General features: G+C 37.0%; 2 protein-coding genes and 1 pseudogene across 2 annotated transcripts in view; 1 reads left to right on the top strand and 2 right to left on the bottom strand.

Annotated features, from left to right (window-relative positions):
• LOC129236833 (aminopeptidase N-like) overlaps positions 1-20,464 on the top strand; it is a 57,418-nt gene that overhangs the window by 24,007 nt on the left and 12,947 nt on the right. The gene's annotated exons all lie outside the window — the stretch shown is intronic.
• LOC129236842 (aminopeptidase N-like) lies at positions 629-19,935 on the bottom strand. The gene is made up of 4 exons (XM_054871100.1): positions 19,927-19,935; positions 4,807-5,045; positions 935-2,171; positions 629-857 (listed from the first exon to the last, which is right to left on the bottom strand). Exons 1-4 carry the CDS (start codon positions 19,933-19,935, stop codon positions 690-692), a joined length of 1,653 nt encoding a protein of 550 aa, XP_054727075.1. The 3' UTR covers positions 629-689.
• Positions 5,927-6,110, bottom strand: LOC129236550 (U2 spliceosomal RNA; annotated as a pseudogene).

Genomic DNA, 20,464 nt, shown 5'->3' with positions numbered 1-20,464 from the left:
ACCAAGGTTTCCTCTTTCTTACGTGAAGACAGCTACTTGATCTTGGCACTAGGTTAACAGTGTCACCACGTGAAGGCGATGTAAAGGAATTGGAAAGGAAGGTACAAGGCTTCATTTCTTTAGATCTGGCATTTCTTTGCACATTCTTTCCCTTTGAGACACTAACTGGGCTGTCCACATTTCTATTTAATGAGCCTTCCTTACGATTTGTAGCTACTTGCGGCAGAGCGGCTTAATAGCAGACACCTCAGCGCAGTTTTCGAAGGTGCCCAACGGTATTTTTTTAAAGCGCATATTGCAAATTCGTGATTGATTTCATGTTTTCAATTCCCGATTATGTTCAAATATACAACTGTCTTACTAAACTTTCAAAACCACAGGTTACTAAAGCTTTTTCTAGAAACCAAATATGGGCTTATGCTTTTGTACCGGACCTTTTACCATCATCATGAATTCCTAGAGTTACAGTGTGGAACATAGGGCCACAGGACCTCTCATTCAAGGATTTAATTATTTTAGAGATATTTAAATTCTGCCATTTATGATATTTATTTACTTATAGTTTAAATTACATACATTTACCGATTTCATACGGTTTAAAGAACTATGGGAATACCAGCACACTGCCTCATTTACTATGTACTTATATATTCCGATTATTACTACCGATATCTCAGCAACCATTCGCTTTAGAGTGCAGCACTGCCACCCTCGGCGAACTTTTTCATCCACAACATAATCGGATCACGATTTTCGTTCAACCAGTCAAAATTAGATTGAATATTTGCTTTGGCGACAGTCTCCAAATCGTTTGGCAGCTTATCGCTGCCCTTTACCTTATCCAGTAACGCCAAATACTGTAAAGATACATCACAAAATGGGTGACAAATTGTAAGATAGTGTAAATAAGAAGTGTGCATATTTCAATACTCACTTTGGTTTCTTGCTCATTGTTAAATATGTAGGTGGACATGTCAACCATTGCTTGATAAAGTGGGTTAACTCCGGTGAATTCCGGATTTAAATTACTGTATGCCTCCCAATTTTCGTTGAGAAATTCAATACACACTAAGAGTCCAACACTGCTGCTCGAATACACTGCACCGAGTAAGGTGATGCGCTCTTGTGATCGCCATTCAACAGACATATTGATTGAGCTACTCACAAATTTTTGTAGTTGAGACTCGGTTTGCGAACAACCCAATGTAGAGGTGAATGAGTCACGAAACGCTTGATCACTGGATTGCAATATTTGGTTATAGACAAAATCGAATTCAGTATCACCGGACTGACGTATGCCGTAACAGTACACATTCCATCGTAAGCTTGGTTCGATGGTGATACCATTGTCCACTATTTCCTTTAATTTGTTTTTCGTCTCCGTCAGACAGCTCTCAACTCCTGACAAGCAAGCGAGTTCAATGACGAGGTTACGTACTAGCACGGTAAGACGCTGTGCTCCAGATACATCATTCAGGCCTAACTTCTCAAAATGTCCTGTCACCAATGAGGCTACGTAGAGTAAGAAATTGTTGTATTCCGTATCACTATTCAGATACACTTTCAATGTAAGAATTACAGAGTAGCTCGTAGCCCAAGGTGCGTACTGATCCTCGTTCGGCAAATATTCAAGCAAATTAAATAGCATGCTGTAGTCGATGCGATCTGTAGAAGTGTACTGGTAGAGGTCGTAAATTAGTTGAGCTCGATTGCGTGAATGGAATTTGTATGGTCGTGATTTCAGCTCATCAATGATAAGATTCCAGTTTTGTTCATCGTAATTGATGCGATAGAAACCGGTCGATTGTTTATTGAGAATCAACCAATCATCAGCTGCTAGACTATTATCGCTGATTTCGATTTCTTTCGTTTTGAGCATAAAATGCGATGCGGTGGTGTTACGGTAGTCTGGATTTGATTTGTGGGCATAATTCAAGGGGATGTACCAAGTTTTGTCAGATGTTTGATTTTTGTTTGGGAAGAAAGCATCTTGGGTTATGGTGAATGTGTTATTGTTGTAATTACGTGTAACGGTGAGTAGAGGGTAACCTGATTGTTGAGACCAGCTTGAGAACATAGCCGCCATAGTCGCAGGAAGTGATACGTTTTGGGCATCAGCAGCATTACTAAGAGCTTCGAAGAGCTGCGACTCATCAGCAGCAGTATACTGACTGTTGGAAAATTCAAAATAGTTATAGAAAAAAATTAATTTAATATTAAAACCAATAAGGGACTGTTGAATACCGTACAGCATCAAACCGAAAAGATCCATGCTATGGCAAAGGCTTTTGAAAAAGGGGGCAAGGAATAATAGCTGTCATATATCGCTTTTGAAGTTTTTTGTGGTGAAATTGGAGGATATTTACATCTGAGATAATTTATGTGAAATACTGCAAGGAAAATGTTAGTAATATGTAGATACATTTTGTCGCTCACAGGAAAATGGAAGAAGTCATATAAAAGAGTACCTTTTGTATAGATGTACCAAGAATAAGTTTCAAATCATAGTTTTGAATTAAACGCTCATACTTAAGAGCAAGGTGAGCTATAATGCGGCTAAAGAAAAACAAACTCGCGGGCGCCGACGGACTGCCGGCTGAGCTATTCAAACATGGCGTCGAGGAGCTGGTAAGGTGCATGCATCAGCTTCAATGCAAAATATGGTCGGTTGAAAGCATTCCTGCTGATTGGAATTTAAGTGTGCTCTGCTCAATCCATAAGAAGGGTGATCCTGCAATCTGTGCCAATTACCGCGGGATTAGTCTTCTAAATATCGCCTATAAGGTTTTAGCGAGCGTATTGTGTGAAAGGCTGAAGCCCACCGCCAACAAACTGATTGGACCTTATCAGTGTGGCTTTAGACCTGGAAAGTCTATCATCCACCAAATATTCACAATATGCCAAATCATGGAAAATACCCATGAAAGAAGAATCGACACACACCATCTTTTCGTCGACTTCAAAGCTGCATTCGACAGTACGAAAAGGAGTTACTTGTATGCCGCGATGTTTGAATTTGGTATCCCCGCAAAACTAATACGGCTATGCAAGATGACGTTGCTCAATACGAGCAGTGCCGTCAGAATTGGGAAGGATCTCTCCGAGCCATTTGATACAAAACGAGGTTTCAGACAGGGTGACTCGCTGTCGTGCGACTTCTTTAACCTGATGTTGGAGAGCATCTTACGAGCCGCAGAACTTAATCGTTCGGCCTTGACAACCGCGCTGTTAGTTTTGCCTTCTCCAAACTGGATAAAGAGGCAAAGCGAATGGGTTTGGTGGTGAACGAAATACCTCCTGTCATCAAACAAACAGTCGGCGCGCTCGCGTATCGGCACCCACGTCACTGTTGACAGTTAGAAATTTCGAGGTTTTAAAGGACTTCGTTTATTTAGGAACCAGCATTAACACCAATAACAATGTCAGCCTTGAAATTCAACGTAGAATCTCTCTTGCAAACAAGTGCTACTTTGGACTAAGCAGGCAATTGAGTAGTACAGTCCTCTCTCGACGAACAAAACTAACACTCTAAAAGACTCTCATCATGCCCGTCCTAACGTATGGCGCAGAAGCGTGGACGATGACAACATCCGAGGGAGCGACGCTTGGGTGTTTGAGAGAAAGATTCTGCGTAAGATGTTTAGACCTTTCCACGTTGGCAACGGCGAACATCGCAGGCGATGGAACGATGAGCTGTATGAGCTTTACGACATAGCGCAGCGAATAAAGATCCAGCGGCTACGTTGGCTGGGTCATGTCGTCCGAATGGATACAAACGATCCGGCTGGTGGTAGTAGAGGAAGAGGAAGGCCTCCTCTGCGTTGGAAAGAACAGGTGGAGTGGGACTTGGCTTCACTTGATGTGTCCAATTGGCGAAGGTTAGCACAGGAAAGAAACAACTGGTGCGCTTTGTTACACTCGGCCAAAACCTCGTAAGCGGTTATCGCACCAATTAAGAAGAAGAAGACTTAAGACCTGCACCATTTCTCAAAAAGTCGTACATAAGCACGTAAATTGGATGGGCGGGTCGACTTGGTAAATCGGTTCCCTTAAGATATGTAAATGTAAATACTTATAGTACAGTTAGATTGTTAGAAAAAACTATTACTCCACCAAATCAGCTAATTGAGATTACTACTTCCTTACAATTAGTGGAGTAAGCTGTTGAGAAAGGGGATTAATAGTCGAATTCTCCAGAGTGCGAAGGGAGTGCAACGCTAATGCACTCACTTTTATATAATTCCTGATATTCTTATTCTTTAGGCCACACCCTAAATTCCTATAAAGTTTTAGCCACCCTAGTGTTAATAACGCCTACCGTGTTAAACGTTATTGGGCGAGGTTACTTTCGTTGTAAAATGTAAATCTAGTATCACTCCAAAACGACTGGAGGACAAGGACGTTTCAATTATCAGAAGGTGAGAATACTTTATCGTATATGTCATTATCATATATAAGTGTATTATTGTATGTATGTCTGTATATCGCAATATATAGCAAATAAATTGCTAATCCCTTCATCCTGCGTCGCCATCCGATGATTACACTTATATGTTAGTTAGCCTAATGGTATTTCGCCTTGAAATCTCAAAGAATTGTGTTTAGAATACTACTACCAGCTTTCATATAAGCCATTCTCTCAACTGTTAGATCTCATAACAGCAACCCGCGTGATGACAGATTGCTTAATGATAAAACAATCTCTACATATGTTAACTAATAGCTATCCAACAAACTATGCAACGGTCATTCTCAATGAGAGCTGCTGCCTATAATGGGTTGCGATAAATGTACAAACACACTTACTTTGTAGTCAAATAAAGATTTAGTCCTTGGCGGAACACTTCGTCGGTCAGCACACACTGCCACATATACAGTACCGAGGCTGCTTTCGAATACGAAATATCATCGTAACGTGCAGAGATCTCGGATGGAGTTTGCACGTAATGCGTCATTGGATTTGCTTGGCCTGAACCATCAGCAGCGAGTGCAACTTGAAAGTCGTCGATAAGGAACATCTGATAAACGTCCCAGTCAGGATATACCTAATAAACAAAGAAAAAAATACCAGTCTAACGGTTAGACTTGATAGAAGTGAAACCTTCCGTAAAACAAACTGAGAGAGAATAAGACGAAAGCAGCATTAGGAGCGGGATAATTATAGGTTCATTATAATATTGCTATAAAGTTCATATTTTATTTTCTTCATTTTATCATTATTCATCCTCAATGTTTTCAATTTCAACAAATGATACGAGTGGCTTATGATAGATAAAATATGATACAAATGCTTTGGTTTCGATGTTGTCAAAAAAATACCCAAACGGACCGAAGAAACAGACTTACAAATTTCTTCCATTTTCGTCTACTTGTATTCATATAAAAATTTATGTCTCTTCCCACCAAAGCTAAATGTATTAGTATATTTTTTCTTGTATTTATTCAAGGCTGAAATCCAAAAAACTGTTTTCAATAAATAATCAGAAATGTCCTACAATGCAAATTTCAAAAAAAAAAAAAATTTTATTTCTTGTGATTCGAACCAAGAATTTTGGATCGGAAGCTCACATTGCTAGCCGCTTGGCAATCGCGCCATACTGTCGGTGTTGGCCTAAAAGTTATTTAGTTCGTCGCTACGTTTATATGTAATTCGTTTCACTTTTTCCCAAATCACTCCCAACGATTCTAAAGAAGTTTTCACTTCAAAAATTAATGTACGAAATATTTATACCGATTCACTTAAACTGACTTTCAGTATCTAAACCAAAAATAGAAAAGCCAAAAAACTTTTTTCAATAAATAATCAGAAATGTCCTACAATGCAAATTTCAAAAAAAAAAATTCCATTTTCGTCTACATGTATTCATATAAAAATTTATGGCTCTTCCCACCAAAGCTAAATGTATTAGTATATTTTTTCTTGTATTTATTCAAAGCCGAAATCCCGGCGGTACTGCAATACCGGGTCAACCCGTGGCAGAGAAGGAGCAAGCCCATAAAACACTCCGCCCATTTCCAAAAATCAGTTTAACATTTATTGTCCTCCGATGGAGGATCTATCAGATGTTAAGCTGATAACCACACTACCTAGTCAATACATTTTAAATAATAAACCTAATAAAACTTTTGAGAATTACACGCTCACAAAAATTATTTATATCAACATATAATATAACGCTTCGTAACTAAATAACTTTTAGGCCAGCGACGACAGCATGGCGCGGTAGCCGAGCGACTAGCAGTGTGAGCTTCCGATCCAAAATCCTTGGTTCAAATCACAAGAAAAAATAAAAGTTATTTTTATTTAGTTCGTCGCTACTTTTATATCAACATATAATATAACGCTTCGTAGCCAAGTTGGTCGCTTTTTTCGTTTCACTTTTCCTCAAATCACTCCCAACGATTCTAAAGAAGTTTTCACTTCAAAAAATCCGCGTTTAGAGTTGATTTTATGAGCAAAAGCTTGTTTGGTTCTAATTAAGATAAAATTCGCACAAAAAAATTCGTCTAAACAGAACCTAATTCACATAAAATTTTTCTATCTCGCACCATTAGAAAAAACCGTGGGCGGTTTTCATCACTTTTACATCATAGTAGAAAAACTCAAAAGTTCGTTGCAGTAATAAAAGAGATCATTGCTTGCTTATAAATGAATACACCTTGGTGGGAGTCATGCGGTATAAAAATTGATTCTTAATATCTAATTTGTAAATACGCGATCTGTTGCGGTAGCCTTCCATTAACTTTTGATGGTTATGATCAAATAGAGTGTCGCATTCTTCTGCAGGTCAAAATTAATTAAAATTTTGAAGTTATTTTGTAATTGGAGAAGCAACACAGCAGAAACGCCATCGCCAATTTCAAAACACCCGCGTAAAGAAGAAAAACCGCACAAGACAAAAACACAAAACCGCGCGTGTGAACTAAATTGAAAAGGATTTATGGTGATCCTTTTCGCATGCAAAGAGTTTGAGTTTTTAGTTAAGATAATTTTTCTTCTTCTTATTATGAACACTTTAATTTGTGTTGTGTTACTTCTTATTTTTTCAATATAAATTATTTTTAAGTTTTGAAATAAAACACTTTATCCTTTTAATCCCTTCTTAAAAGTTTTGTTTTTCACTTCACCTGTTATTGATTTCACACTGTGCTCTCTTGCACACCATACTGAGTGTTGCCAATTCTAAGGGCTTATATACTGTTTGACGAATGAGTTTGTGAGGTGTTTTAGTTTTTTTTTTGTTGAGCTGCTTGTGCAGAATAATGTAATGTACGTGTTTAAACTAATATTTTGAACTTGAATTTGTATCGTAATTTGTGGTAAATGCCTTTTCTCACACATGCATATACACATACGTTGTTGAATTGGTTGTTGTAATTTTTTTGCCTTAACGAAGTTTATTTTGGAACATCTACATATTTATTTGTGATACTCGTAGTAGATCGAAAAGCTAAGCTTGAAATTCCCAAACTGAAATTTTATGGGCGATTCTAATAATTTTGTTGCCCAGAAACGTGAATAAAGTAAATCTTGTTCAGAAAAATATACTAATAAATCACTTCCATTTCTTTATTAGATGCATTACCGATGACTTATGAATGCTTTTCGTTTACTTTTTTTTTTTTTTGTTTGTTTGTTTGTTCATCTCTGTACTTGTGATTGTAATTTTCCTACGCAAAACTAATTTTTAATGCTGCTTGCATATAAATTGAGTTTATATAACTTCCAACAGGAGAAAGAAATGTGCTTAATTTTATTGCTAAAGTTCAAACTCATTTGTATACCATAGTTGCCAGTGGATGTGGCTAAATATGCGAATATAAATTTTTCTTTTGCTAGATGTTTATTAATTAATTTAAAGTCATTACATAGTTTTTTTGCTGGTTGGCATTATAAGTAAATCGACTGACTCCCCTTTCCTTCCTGAGTGAATTTATTTTCATATGCCTCTAGAAAGCCTTAGGAGTACTGATATTTTTTTTAGAACGAGTTAAAGCTACTTATGTTTCTCATTCTCCTGTATTGAGAGCTTACTAATTAATGAAATACTTACGAAACTCTTAGCATTAAGACACACTATAATTCTAAGCTCATAATCTGTAAGAAATCCTGCGTATTTCTGGACTAGTATTTGAGTAAGTAAATTTTGTTTTATCATATAATTGGTAAAACGTTTACCGAAACATTTTAATTGCTGAAAAAAGTTGATGGCGATGATTGTCTATCTCGCGCCAGAGTTCATGAGTGGTTTACACGTTTCAGAGATGGTTGTGAGGACATAAATGGCAATGAACATACGGGCCGCTGAAAACCAGTAATCAACGATAACGCCATCGAAATTGTTGGTAAATTTATCAAAAATGAACCGAAAGAAATCATTCCAATTCATGAAATGGGAGTTGCATATCTTCAAAACATCGATTTATCGCATTTTAACTGATCATTTGGGCTTACGAAAGGTCTGTGCATATTTCATTCCGCACAAGTTAACTGAGGATCACAAATTGCTCAGAATTCAACATTCGAAAGACCTCATTATAGAGGCGAGAAAATACGAAAACTTCCTTTACAACATTGTAACTGGTGATAAAAGGTGGTGTTTCCAACATTAACTTAAAACTAAGCGTCAAAGCGCCGAAGGGAAGGTCCCAGACGAGCCACCACCTAAAAAATCATGTTTGGAGAAGTCAAATCCATTTTTGTTACGATTCCAAGGGAATCGTTCACAAGAAATTTCTTCCAACGGGCCAAACCGTCAATTCGCCCTGTATACCGCGAAGCTGGAGCTTATTGCATGATAATGACCCGCCTCATCGATCCACTCTTGTGACTGATTTTGTTACTAGAAATCGCTTTTTAACCATCAATCACTCACCGTATTCGCCTGATATGGCTCCCTGTGACTTCTACCTATTCGGGAAATTGCATTAGGCCATGAAACTAAAACGTTTTGCGTCCGTAGGGGCTATCCAAAAGGCTTGTACGGAAATCCTGAAGGGCATTCCTGAACCACTCTTTCGAAAAGCTTTTAGATCGCACAAAACAGTGTATCGGGGCCAGAGGGGACTATTTTAAATAAATAAACTCGAAGTTATCAGAACAAAGCTCCTGACGTTTCTATTTTAGCCCAGTCTCGTATATTATGGACTTCACCCTGTATTCCTTACACGTTTACTGAGGCGAAAACGCATATAATGAAAGTTATTTGGTCATTTCTAATTCTTTTGTAAAGTTTAGTGTGGTGAACATTTTTGCACCTTATTTCAATGATGAAATTAAGATCTTCAGTTTCTTGGCCCGGCCCTATTTTAACGCCGTTCATATTACCTGAACGAAATCATTAGAACGGAGATATTAGCCCTACAAACAGTAAAATTATGTGCGGCGTTTTGTGCATTTTGCCGATTGAAACAAAAATTGTAAGCAGATCCAAAAGTGAATTAATCTTATTATATCTAAACGATATCAACATAGCATCCATTCCCGCATATCTTACCTGCGGGATACAGCATAAATTGTATTCATTAGCAAAGTAGCCAAGGCGTATACAAGGTGACGGCAGATGACATTAGAGCAACAAACTTTTTAAATTTTAGAATATCATGGGAAAGCGAATAGAGAAATGGAATGAATTTAAAATAGATAAAATTAAATTATCGCGCGTTGACAACACAATGTGATTGGGGTAAACTTTTAATAACCACACTTTTGGTCTTCTTTAAGGTTATTGTACTCAATATACATACACGCCTGCTTGGAGCTCACAAACAATCAACGTGAAAATAAATAAGAATGAGTAAGGATCGAAACAAAACATTGAAATCAAAATATTCTAGGTTGTTCAATAAGTTTTGCGGTTGCATAAGAAAGGGCATTGCTGCTAGTCTAATTTTTTTTTATTATGTTGGTACACTCTTCATATGTGTAGTTTCATTTCATTCTCTGATTGCAGGCCATTTAGTAGTGACGTGTCACAGTACCTATTTTCTACAATGGAAAAAACCAGATACAGTGATTGAGTTTTTTATTTTTGAAAGGTTCAAAAGCAACGGGAATTTATGAGCGAATGTTGAAAATGTATAAGGACTTTTCACCATCAATTAGTGCAGTATAAAGATGGGTTGTTGAATTTGAACGTGGCTTGTACGATGCCTTGAAGACGATCCACGTGAAGGGCGTCCAAAAACAGCAACAACACGATAAATCCATCCCAAAAAATCCAGTATTCGTATTGAAAAATCGTCGAGTGACTGAAAGAAATTTAGTGGGAGGCCTAGGCATCTCAATGAGCAGTGTGAGCAATATTTTGGCTGAAGTATTGGGTTTCAGAAAGCTGTGTGCCCAATGGGTGCCGCATTTCCTGCCAACGGAACAAAAACACATTCGAATGCGAACATTTAGAGCGTTTTCGAAAATTGGATTTTGTGCATCGATTTTTCACTATGTATGAGACTTGGGTATATTACTATGATCTTAAATCAAAACAAGAGCCTAAGGAGTGGTGTGAATCTGGTTCTTCGGCTCCGAAACGAATTCGTATCCAGAAATCGGCCAGGAAGGTGTTAGTGTCAATTTTTTGAGATGCGAAAAGAATTTCGTTGGTAGATTACTTGCAACTGATAAAACAATAAATTCTGAATATTATTTTAGACCAGCCAAAAGAAAAAATTCGTAAAAAGACTCTGTTTGCAAAAGAAAAAAATTAAAATACTTTCGGACAGTCAATGAGTCGTCAAAGCTTTAAATAACTTTAAATTCATTCAAAAGTCCTTTTAGGGTATAACAATGCACTCAACAGACTGGCGACTCTTAATCAGATCTTCCTGGTTTGGGTCCCAGGACCTGAGGGACACGAAGGGACCGAAAAGACAGACTTTCATGCCAAAAGCGGAAAGGTAATTTATTAGACCAACCCCACTTTTCAGGTGTACCAAGAAACCAACCAGGGATTACTGAAACAGTACAAACGGTATGAATCACTCCAAAAAGTTCCTCAACTTTAATACCAACAGAGCAAAATCTTCCATAACCTTGGATAAAAAGGGCCTGAGGTTACTCTGTGGATCATTTCCAAGCCACTTTTTTGCAATAAACATTTCAATAAAACAAGACTGCCCAGCACTAGTTTATGCAGGTTCAGCTGTGATGAAGAGGAGTCCATGGAACACTTCATCGAAAATTATGAAGCATTAGGTGATCAGGAGATACAGAATCCTGGGCCCGTACCTACTTGAGGATGAAGACTTAAAAGTGCGAAAATTTTGAAGTTTCGTGTTTGTTTCTTTTTTTTAACTTAAAGCTACCGAAACTTTCAGTTAAAAAAAACTGTATTATTATACAAAAGAAGGTTAAAAAAGGCCACTCTGAGAAGATTTTAGTGCTAAAGAAAATTAGTTGGGTCTTATAAAATTTTATATTTTGAAAGTGTGAATTTAATTTTTTGCTCCTTTTAAGGTTATGGAAGAATATTAAATGTCCCTCTCTCAACTCTTCTTAAAAGGCGTTTGAATTTACTGAATGCGGATTAAAACCATAGAGGTGAAATCGTTTCTTCCGGCCATCAATCCTTAGTGGGACGTAGGGCATCAAGAGGTGTATTCATTTTAAAAATAAGCAACAAAATACCAGAAAATACCAAAGAAACCATACTGACATTTTTACAAAAAGAGTACCTTATCTACCTCAAATATAGCAAATAAGTCGTTCCCTTAACAAAAGAGTCTCGCTTAACAAAAAAAAACTCATAAATTAAATTGTACATAAGCATAACACATTTATTTTATTTAAAAAAAAACGCACATTCTAAAGACAATTTGTCACGCATACAAAGTTCTTTAAGTGATTCAATAAAAATTTGTTGTGTTATTTTCTTTGAATGGGAATTTTAGTGCGTTTTTATATCCAAATACTGCAGTAGCGAGAGAGAGATTTGACTGCCGAAAGCAGAAGAACACCAACAACACCTGCAATCGCGGGCAATGCCACCAGATATTAAAAAAAGTAAAGCTAAATAAAACTGAGTGAATTATTGAACTAATTTTATGTATATTTTACAAAATTATAAACATTACTTTTAATTAGAACAGGCTAGAAAAATGTCAAGAAGAAAGAACTAAAACTGCGCGACTAAATAACAAAAAACAAAATGCTAAATCAAGTTACGAAAATGGTAATCTGGCCATACTGGAGCTAAAATCACGTAACTCGTTGTGAAATTCGCTGAGAGCAAAGTAACGGGACCACGATAGGCGCCATCTCATTATTCTTTCCATCATGGTGTTATGGAATGGGGACCAATGTCGTACTATGGCGCGTTCGAACTGAAAATTACAGCAAACAGCTTTGAAGCTCTGTAGGAATGATATTTTGCCGAGATTCGTGCAGCATTTGGACTTATTAATGGGATCTTTCAACAGAAAAATGCATCTAGGCGCACTTCGAGTGTGGTCAAAACTTGAATTGGGCCCAAAACTACGACATTTTAGCATGGCCGCCGTATTCCACAGTTCTGAACATTATTGAAAATTATGGGAATGGCTTGCTCTTAAGGTTAATGAGAATGGGCAACAATTTCAAGACAAATAATCTTTGAATCGAATCATTAAAACGGCCTGGTCTGAAATTCCATTAGGCTAACTGGAGAATTTGTACAAATTCATTCATCAATGTATTAACAAAGCAATTTATAATCAAAGTGACAACACAAAGCTTTATATAATAAATGTATTTTTTCTTATTTAGTTAGAGGCTCTATTCAAGTGAACCAATAAATCAAGCACAGTATTATAGCTACTGCATTTTTTCTGCCGCGAAATACTGCTCGGTAGGATGCTTAGGAATGAATGCTGAGTAGACATCTTTTTTCAAAGAAGGAGACTGTTCAGCACTTTCTTTGTAAATGTCCGGTTTTAGCAGCCCCCACTTAATTTGTATCCAAGAAACACACTTGAGACATAACTCTACACCATACCCTCCTAAACAATACTCAACTTACACCATGACCGTGTCACCAGGCTAACGTTACAGAGCAAAATCGATTACGGACTACAAATATATGGTAAATGCAGCAAAGACACCCTTAATAAGATCAAGGCGCCCTTTAACATGGCAGTAAGGCGAAGCCTTAGAGCGTTCAGGTCGACACCAGTAAAAAATCTTCTAGCTGAAGGTGGCTTTCTATCAATTGAAGACCGCATACAATATCTACGCAGTCGTATTGTCTACAAACTATTTTGCACCAGTGAACATATTCTACATCAAGAAATTCAGCTTCTTAAACAAAGGAAAACTTGCATGTCACATAAGTCAGCACTATACGAAATAAAAGAATTAGCGTCTGATTTGAATATGGACGCACACCCAATGAAGATCCCCGCCACCAAATTTCCACCATGGGCGCTTAAAAGAGACGTGTTTGTGAATGAATTAGCTCTCCTGCGTAAAGAAATAACAAATAACTCTACTTACCAGTCACATTTTTATAGCGTAGCAAATCCATTGCAAGAGAATGGCTGGAATTTCATATACACGGATGGCTCAAAACAAGATGATGGAGTCTCATTTGCTGTTACAAACAGTAATGGCGACACTTTAACCTGTGGACTACTCCCGAACTATGCAACCATATTTGACGCGGAACTGCAGGGTATATTATCAGCTTTGTCTGTGACTAAAGTCATCAATAATAAAACGGTAATATGCACTGACAGTCTATCTGTCTTTAAAGCTGCAAAAAGATTTCGTATTACTGTCGATCCTCTATACCGTTCACAGCAACTACTAATTAGTCTGTCACCAAAAGTAAAACTCATGTGGGTGCCTAGCCATGCAGGTATTACAGGTAATGAATATGCTGACAAAGCAGCAAAACGTGCTTTAAAATTGTGTCTCCACTACCACATGCCGTTCGGACAAAAATCCATCAAAAATATATTCTCCAAAGCTATGGGTTCACGGCAAGAACGTAGTTGGTCCAATTATAAACACCAATACAAAGAAGTGAATCTTCATGGGAATGGGATCATCTTACCAACAAACACATCAACCTGGATGAATAAATGTTTTATACGCCTAAGGTTAGGCCACTACCTTCTAACACATGAATACCTTTTGAAGAATTCTCAACCACCTTCATGTACTTTCTGCAACAAATCTGATCTAAGTGTACGTCATATTTTGCTAAGTTGTACCGCTATTTCCCATCTACGCACGCAATATTTTGCAAATAAAAACCCAATTGAAATTCTCTCCAATGCATCAGAAACCAACGTAAAACTCATTTTCAACTTTTTAAAACATTTGAACATGGCGCATCTAATCTAAGATATTATAATAGATAAGTATAGTATGTAAATAAATATAAGTATATAATATACAATAAGTAATACTAATTATTTCACGTAATGACTTAGCCGATAGCCCTGGTAGCTAGTGCAGTAAACATATTACTTTATAATTTTAATTATAATTTAATAAATAAATAATAATAATAATAGCAGCTCGAAAATTTAGGATATTTTCAGGAATCTTTTTTTTTTTAATAAAAAAATTAAAACGATATTTAAAGTTTTTAGGCTTTTTATTTAACTTCTTTTACATACTAAAATGAAAAAAAAAATTAATTTTAATAATTTTATAAATGACGCTGAACATAATCCTGCCGAAAAATTGGGCCTGAACGGTGTGTCCATTTTGGCTCTTCTATTTATCTGAAACACAAACACCAAAAACATTATTAATCAGTATAACTGTAGCTATGCCCCGTACTAGAATACAAATACTAGAATACAACCAAAAAAAAAGAATACAACTAAAAATCAGCTTTTTTCAGTTTTTTAATAAAAAAAAATGAAATACTTGAAATAATGTTGTAATATGATTCTAGTATGTGCGCTAGCCATTGATGTTGTGAAAAACATATTGAAATATCACATGATTTGGTTGAATAATTTTTTTGTTTTTGACCACACCAAGCCAAAAAACGTAGTTTTGAAATAATTGAGTCTATAGTGCTCGAGTTTTGAGAGTGACCACGTGACGAATCTGACTGTACCTGCTAAAACGACTGTACAATCGAAAATACTGGGAATATCGCTCCAAAAATTTCAAGGTATATTCTTAAAAGCTACTTACAAAATATAATATAAAAAAAATCGATTTTTTGAAATTTCTAGAGCTCCGGGACCCCTTAAGGTCACTTAAGGGGTGCTTCTTTCTTCGATAGGCAGGGCAGTGCGTCAACCCAAATCCCATCCTCTTCTCCATTATACCAACAGCTCTGACTGGCTGTAGATATCTTTCTATTAGAGGTCTCATAATGGCGAACATCCAAACCATACCAAAACGGCGCTTTAGGGCTACTTGGGGAGCGCCAGAGTGGTACTTCAAGTGTTTCACCTACCGAGATATATTTAAATGTTTTAGCATAATGAAATTAATTCCACGGTGAACAGCAAACTAAAGGTGTCGTCTTCCGAAAACCGTCACTTTATTTTTCACGATTTTGACAACCGGCTGAAGTCATGAGTTATAATAATAAAAAACAAACAGAAGGACGAAGAAGAAGAAAGAAGAATAAAAATTCAGTGAATGGCCTGTTAATATATTTATTGGAAAATTTTTGACATTTAAATTAAATAAACTCACGTACAGAAGCACCTTTTGTTAAATTGTAAGAGCACGAAGTATAAAAAACCTCTGAATGCAGTTTTTCTACGTTTTTATGAGGATGACGCCGTGGCAAGAGAGTGTGTGTGTGTATAATTTTTGGTGTTTGGTAGGTTCTCTTGATTTTTCCTCCTCCTCCTCTTCACAAGGATGTAATTGGCCCCCTTTTGCTTGTATACTCTTCAGCGATGACGTCAAATTTTTTATTCAATCATTTTTGATTAATTCACTTTCGCATGCGCTTAAATATTGTTTGCTTCAATCGACACGAACCGTGTACGACTTCCAACGTGAAAAAATATTTGTGAAGCCCAATTTATATTCACGCAAAATTGAATGTACGAGTATTCATAGTCTTTTGACAGTATTGTTGCTGCTGAAGTGTGTGTTACAGTCCTTAAAAATGAAAATATAAAAGAGAAAAACCTATACATTTTTAGCATGTCTACGGTAATATGAAGTAGTTTTATTTAAATTAATTTTGATGTAGATCAAATACTGATTGTCATGTGTTTCACTTGGAAAAAAATTGGCCCATCTTAAGGAACAACTTGTGAAACTTGATAAATTCAAATTCCACGTCAGTCAAGGAATTCATTGGGCTTGGGACGATAAAGGCAATATCCAAAATTTGTAAGTAGATTAACATATTAACCCATTCTAAGAATGGGAAGCCCACTTTCTACACACTACTATTTACCATAGTTCGAAATTGTACTACTTAATTTCTTTAGTGCATTCCCATATACCTATGTGGCAACATTGTAAATGACAAAACAAAATTTAAAGTTTCCCAAAATTTCGGGTTTTCAATATTTATTATAGACAAATTTTTAAATTCTTTTAAGGGGTTAGTCAGAATTTAAAAAACATGGATTGTTTTTTGCATTTTCTTAAAGTATAATATCTTAAAAATATTTTGGAAAATTTGAAGTGAGTCCGACAAATACTTTTCGAGTTATTCAAGAAATAACAAAGGGCGCTCGTGCACTCCGGTGCGTTCGAGAGCAAGTAGCTGGATGAAAGTGGCAGATAACGATAACATTCGAGAAGGTAGAATGCTACGTAGGCAACAGCAAATCGATATTTTGGAAGCTGCTATGACGGCTGAAGAACTATTATATGGCCCAGGAATAGATGACGCAGTGTAAGTAGATAATTAAATAATTCGTATAACTCTATATAAATCGATAGCAAAACTTTAAATGCGTTTTTCTCAAAACTACGTTTTTTGAACTGGTGATCACTGTAACTTAAAAACCGCTTAGTATATTTGAATAAAATTTATACTGCTTTTGAAAAACATAAAAAACTCGTGCCTGATCGATGGATTTTTTTTTTCAAAAATTTCGATTTATTTTAACAATTAATTATTGGTTTTTTACTCGAAAATCTGAAAAATATTTCCTGAGGCCGCCATATTGTTAATTTTGAAAAAGAAAAAACCTTCGATCAGGTACAATATTATCTATTCATTAAACTAATTCTCACGTCGGCGTTTGCTTGATTGAGGCCGAGCAGCAATATAAGCATAGCATGAAGTTGGACTATTTGGATCGGATGCGACTGCAGTTTTTTGTCTTGTTAGTGAAACTGAGCAGCTCCCACTTAGCCGGCTTCCCAGAGATCACTAAAGTCATCAAATTCGATATGAAATTCAAAATTGAACTGCAGTACAGCTGCATTTGAAAGAAAGCTCCAGGGGTATGCATTGCACTGGTACACAGATGGCTCGAAGACTCTGGAAGGCATAGGCGATGGAATATATGACCCCAGAACCAAGCGTGCTGTGCCGATGGGTAGTTTTCCAAGGATCTTCCAAGCGGAGGTGTATGCCATCTCTCTATGTGCAGAGATTAACTTAGATTGAAACAAACGAATTGCCATTCTGAGCGACAGTTCAGGCGGCACTCAAGGCTTTGTCATCCTGTGAGATTAAGTCGTCACTGGTTCTTGAGTGTATCGGGAAACTGAATCTGTTAGAATACGCAATCGCATCCGGCTAATTTGGGCCCCAATTTGCATTAGCAAGAAAGACTGCGGCTTCGTCATTAATAGGATCCGAGCCGTTCCTTCAAAAATAGTTTCGTATTTATTGATGGGGAAAACACCGTTAAATCAAAGCAATGACTTGAAAAATGTTATGCTATGTTTGCTGTCTCCAAACGTGGTCGTAGAGACACAGATGATGCACATCGCAGTGGGCGTCTAAAGGAAGCGATAACACCAGAAAACCTCAAAAAAATCCATAAAATCGTTTTGAATGATCTAAAAGTGAAGTGCGTGAGTTAGTTGACGTCATAAAGATATCAAAAGAACGTGTTGGCTTTATATGGCATGAGTATTTTACTTTGAGAAAGTTCTGTTCAAAGTGCGTGCCGCGTTTTCTCACTGATGACTAAAAACAAGAACATGTTGATGATTCTGAACAGTGTTTGGTCATGTTTAAACGTAATAAACCGGAAACTTTGCATCCCTATATGTCAATGAATGAAGCATAGACATATATTTTCACTACGGAATCAAAACGATCGTAATTTGAGTGGACAGCAACTGGTGAACCTCGTCCAAAGCGCCCGAAAGCACAACAAACGGCTGCCTCGGTATTTTAGGTTGCGCGTGGTCTACTATTCATCGACTATCTTGAGGAAGCATATACTATCAACAGTGCGTATTATTTTATATTTACATGAATTGAAAATCGAATTGCTCCCACATTCAATAAATAAAAATAATTTATATTATTCAAAAATAAGAAATTTAAAACCAAATTAAGTGTTTATAATAAGTAGATCAAAAATTAACTTAACTTATGTATATAAAAACTTAAACTCTTTCTATGCGAATAAGATCACCAGAATCCCTTTTTTAGTTTTGCTTTCGCGGTTTGTTATTTTTTTTTTTCTTGTGAGGTTTTTCTTCCTTTACGCATGTGTTTTTAAAGTTGCGATGACGTTGTCTACTGTGTTATTCCAGCAGTTACAAAAAACCTTGATTCGTTTTTTAATTTTGATTTATAAAATTCCACAAAGTAGTTAGAAATTTAGAGGTTTCACAGTTCATAGGAAGTTTACATTCAGTATTACTTCTTAGGTTAAAGCACCGCTTTAAGTCTACAGATTCACACGGCCCTATTGACAAACAGTACTGCTACCTAAACCTCCCAAAACATAAGCCTCCTAGAACACACCAAGTGAGTTCTTAATTACTCAAAACAACGTTCAAAAGTTTTCATAAAACTACTTATAATCGTTTGCGCAGAGTCTATTTTGGCCTTCTCCCCACGTTCAGTGATGAAGAATTCAGTCACACATTGGGGTGTGACTGTTCCTCCGCTACTCTGATGTCCTTCAGTCTCTCCAAAATTTTGAAGACTGATCACTTGCCGATAGTACCTTTCTGAAGCACTTATATGCCTCCGGAGGTGGGTACTACCCAGAACATTTTTAGTGTCAGAAGGGCATGCACCAGAAACCATTGGCTAAGCCATGTGGTTCGCTGCTGCCGACATTTTTGAGCGTGTTACTCATTCCGAAGTTCCCATGCCACCTGCAACAATAAAATCAACTTGTCTTTTGAGAGGGCAGCATTAAGGACAGCAAGATCCGCTTGTCTTTTGATAGGGCAACTCTTGCTTCCCCTGCTTCTAGCTGAACGGAGGGTTCCACTGCTGGCTCCAGAGGAAAATGGAATATCGTTACCAACTTGCCTTATAACAGGGTTGGTATTATTGAAGGGACAGAGTGGAAGTTTGGCCCAGCTTGGCCACAGACTACACACCGCTCGAATATATGGTCTTTTCTGTCGGAAGATCTGAGCTTCCCGATATATTGGGTCTTGATTTGGGTCTTGGTTATCCGAGACTAGGGTTTCTTATTCATGTATGTATTTCATAATTATTGACGGAATAAGACTTTTAGGGGAGGAAGTGAGGATGCTTCACCTCAGAAGACCGCGGTTATAATATTTATTTATTTATTCCGCATGGTGATTAAATGGTCACCAATTCCGCCGTTCTGCGGATGGATGACCAACCAATCTTTGTATGGAGCTTCCCTCTTAGTTCTTGGTGGGTTAGCCCCATTTGGTTTGCCCAATTTCGTTCTCAATTTGGCTAAGCCTATAGAAGTCTTTTTTCAATGTGTGAGAATGAGAGCAGCAGTTTTTTTCAATATTATGAGGTACTCTGCACGTATGGTCTTCTGATCTTGCGTTGGAGAGGTATTTTTTTGCACTTCTTCAATTTGTTTTTCACTCACGCAACTCATTTTGTGAAAACAACGTACGCTCAATAAATTTTTCACAAAACTTACAATTTCCACAACGCGTATTGCGAAAAGGATACTCCTATTTAGTAATATAGTATATACATTTTTTTTATATCAGAACTCTAAGCTAGAATTTTGGCGGTCACACTTTTATTAGACAGACTGTTAAAGTCTACTCCTCATAACGGCGAGAACATTTCGTTAATTCCACTGCGGTCATCTATATTGTGAAATGTACTGCAATAAAGTGGAGGGAAGTACTATACTGTTGGCCACGTTATCCATTATTATATCCTCCGAAGCGGCATCGCACGGTCCCGGTATCCTGCCTGGATATTATAAGATTGCCCCACTTATCATACATTGAGAAATCATTTCTTTGAGTGAGACGGATGCTGATCTGAATTATCGGCCACCGAACCACTGCACTATGACGTTGAACTGACAACGAATGTGCGCAATGGCACGAAGAGATTCACAGGCACTGTAAAAATTCTATTAGAAGTTATCGAGAATACAAAGACAATAG

This window comes from Anastrepha obliqua, chromosome 1, assembly GCF_027943255.1.
Source record: "Anastrepha obliqua isolate idAnaObli1 chromosome 1, idAnaObli1_1.0, whole genome shotgun sequence".
Lineage (NCBI taxonomy): Eukaryota > Metazoa > Arthropoda > Insecta > Diptera > Tephritidae > Anastrepha > Anastrepha obliqua.
This window is presented reverse-complemented; position numbering and strand designations above follow the sequence as displayed.

Coding starts and splice junctions, on each gene's coding strand:
- LOC129236842 (XM_054871100.1), bottom strand. Junction 2,172..4,806: donor AATCTTTATTTGACTACAAA/GTAAGTGTGTTT, acceptor ATTTTCCAACAG/TCAGTATACTGCTGCTGATG. Junction 858..934: donor ACAATGAGCAAGAAACCAAA/GTGAGTATTGAA, acceptor GTATCTTTACAG/TATTTGGCGTTACTGGATAA.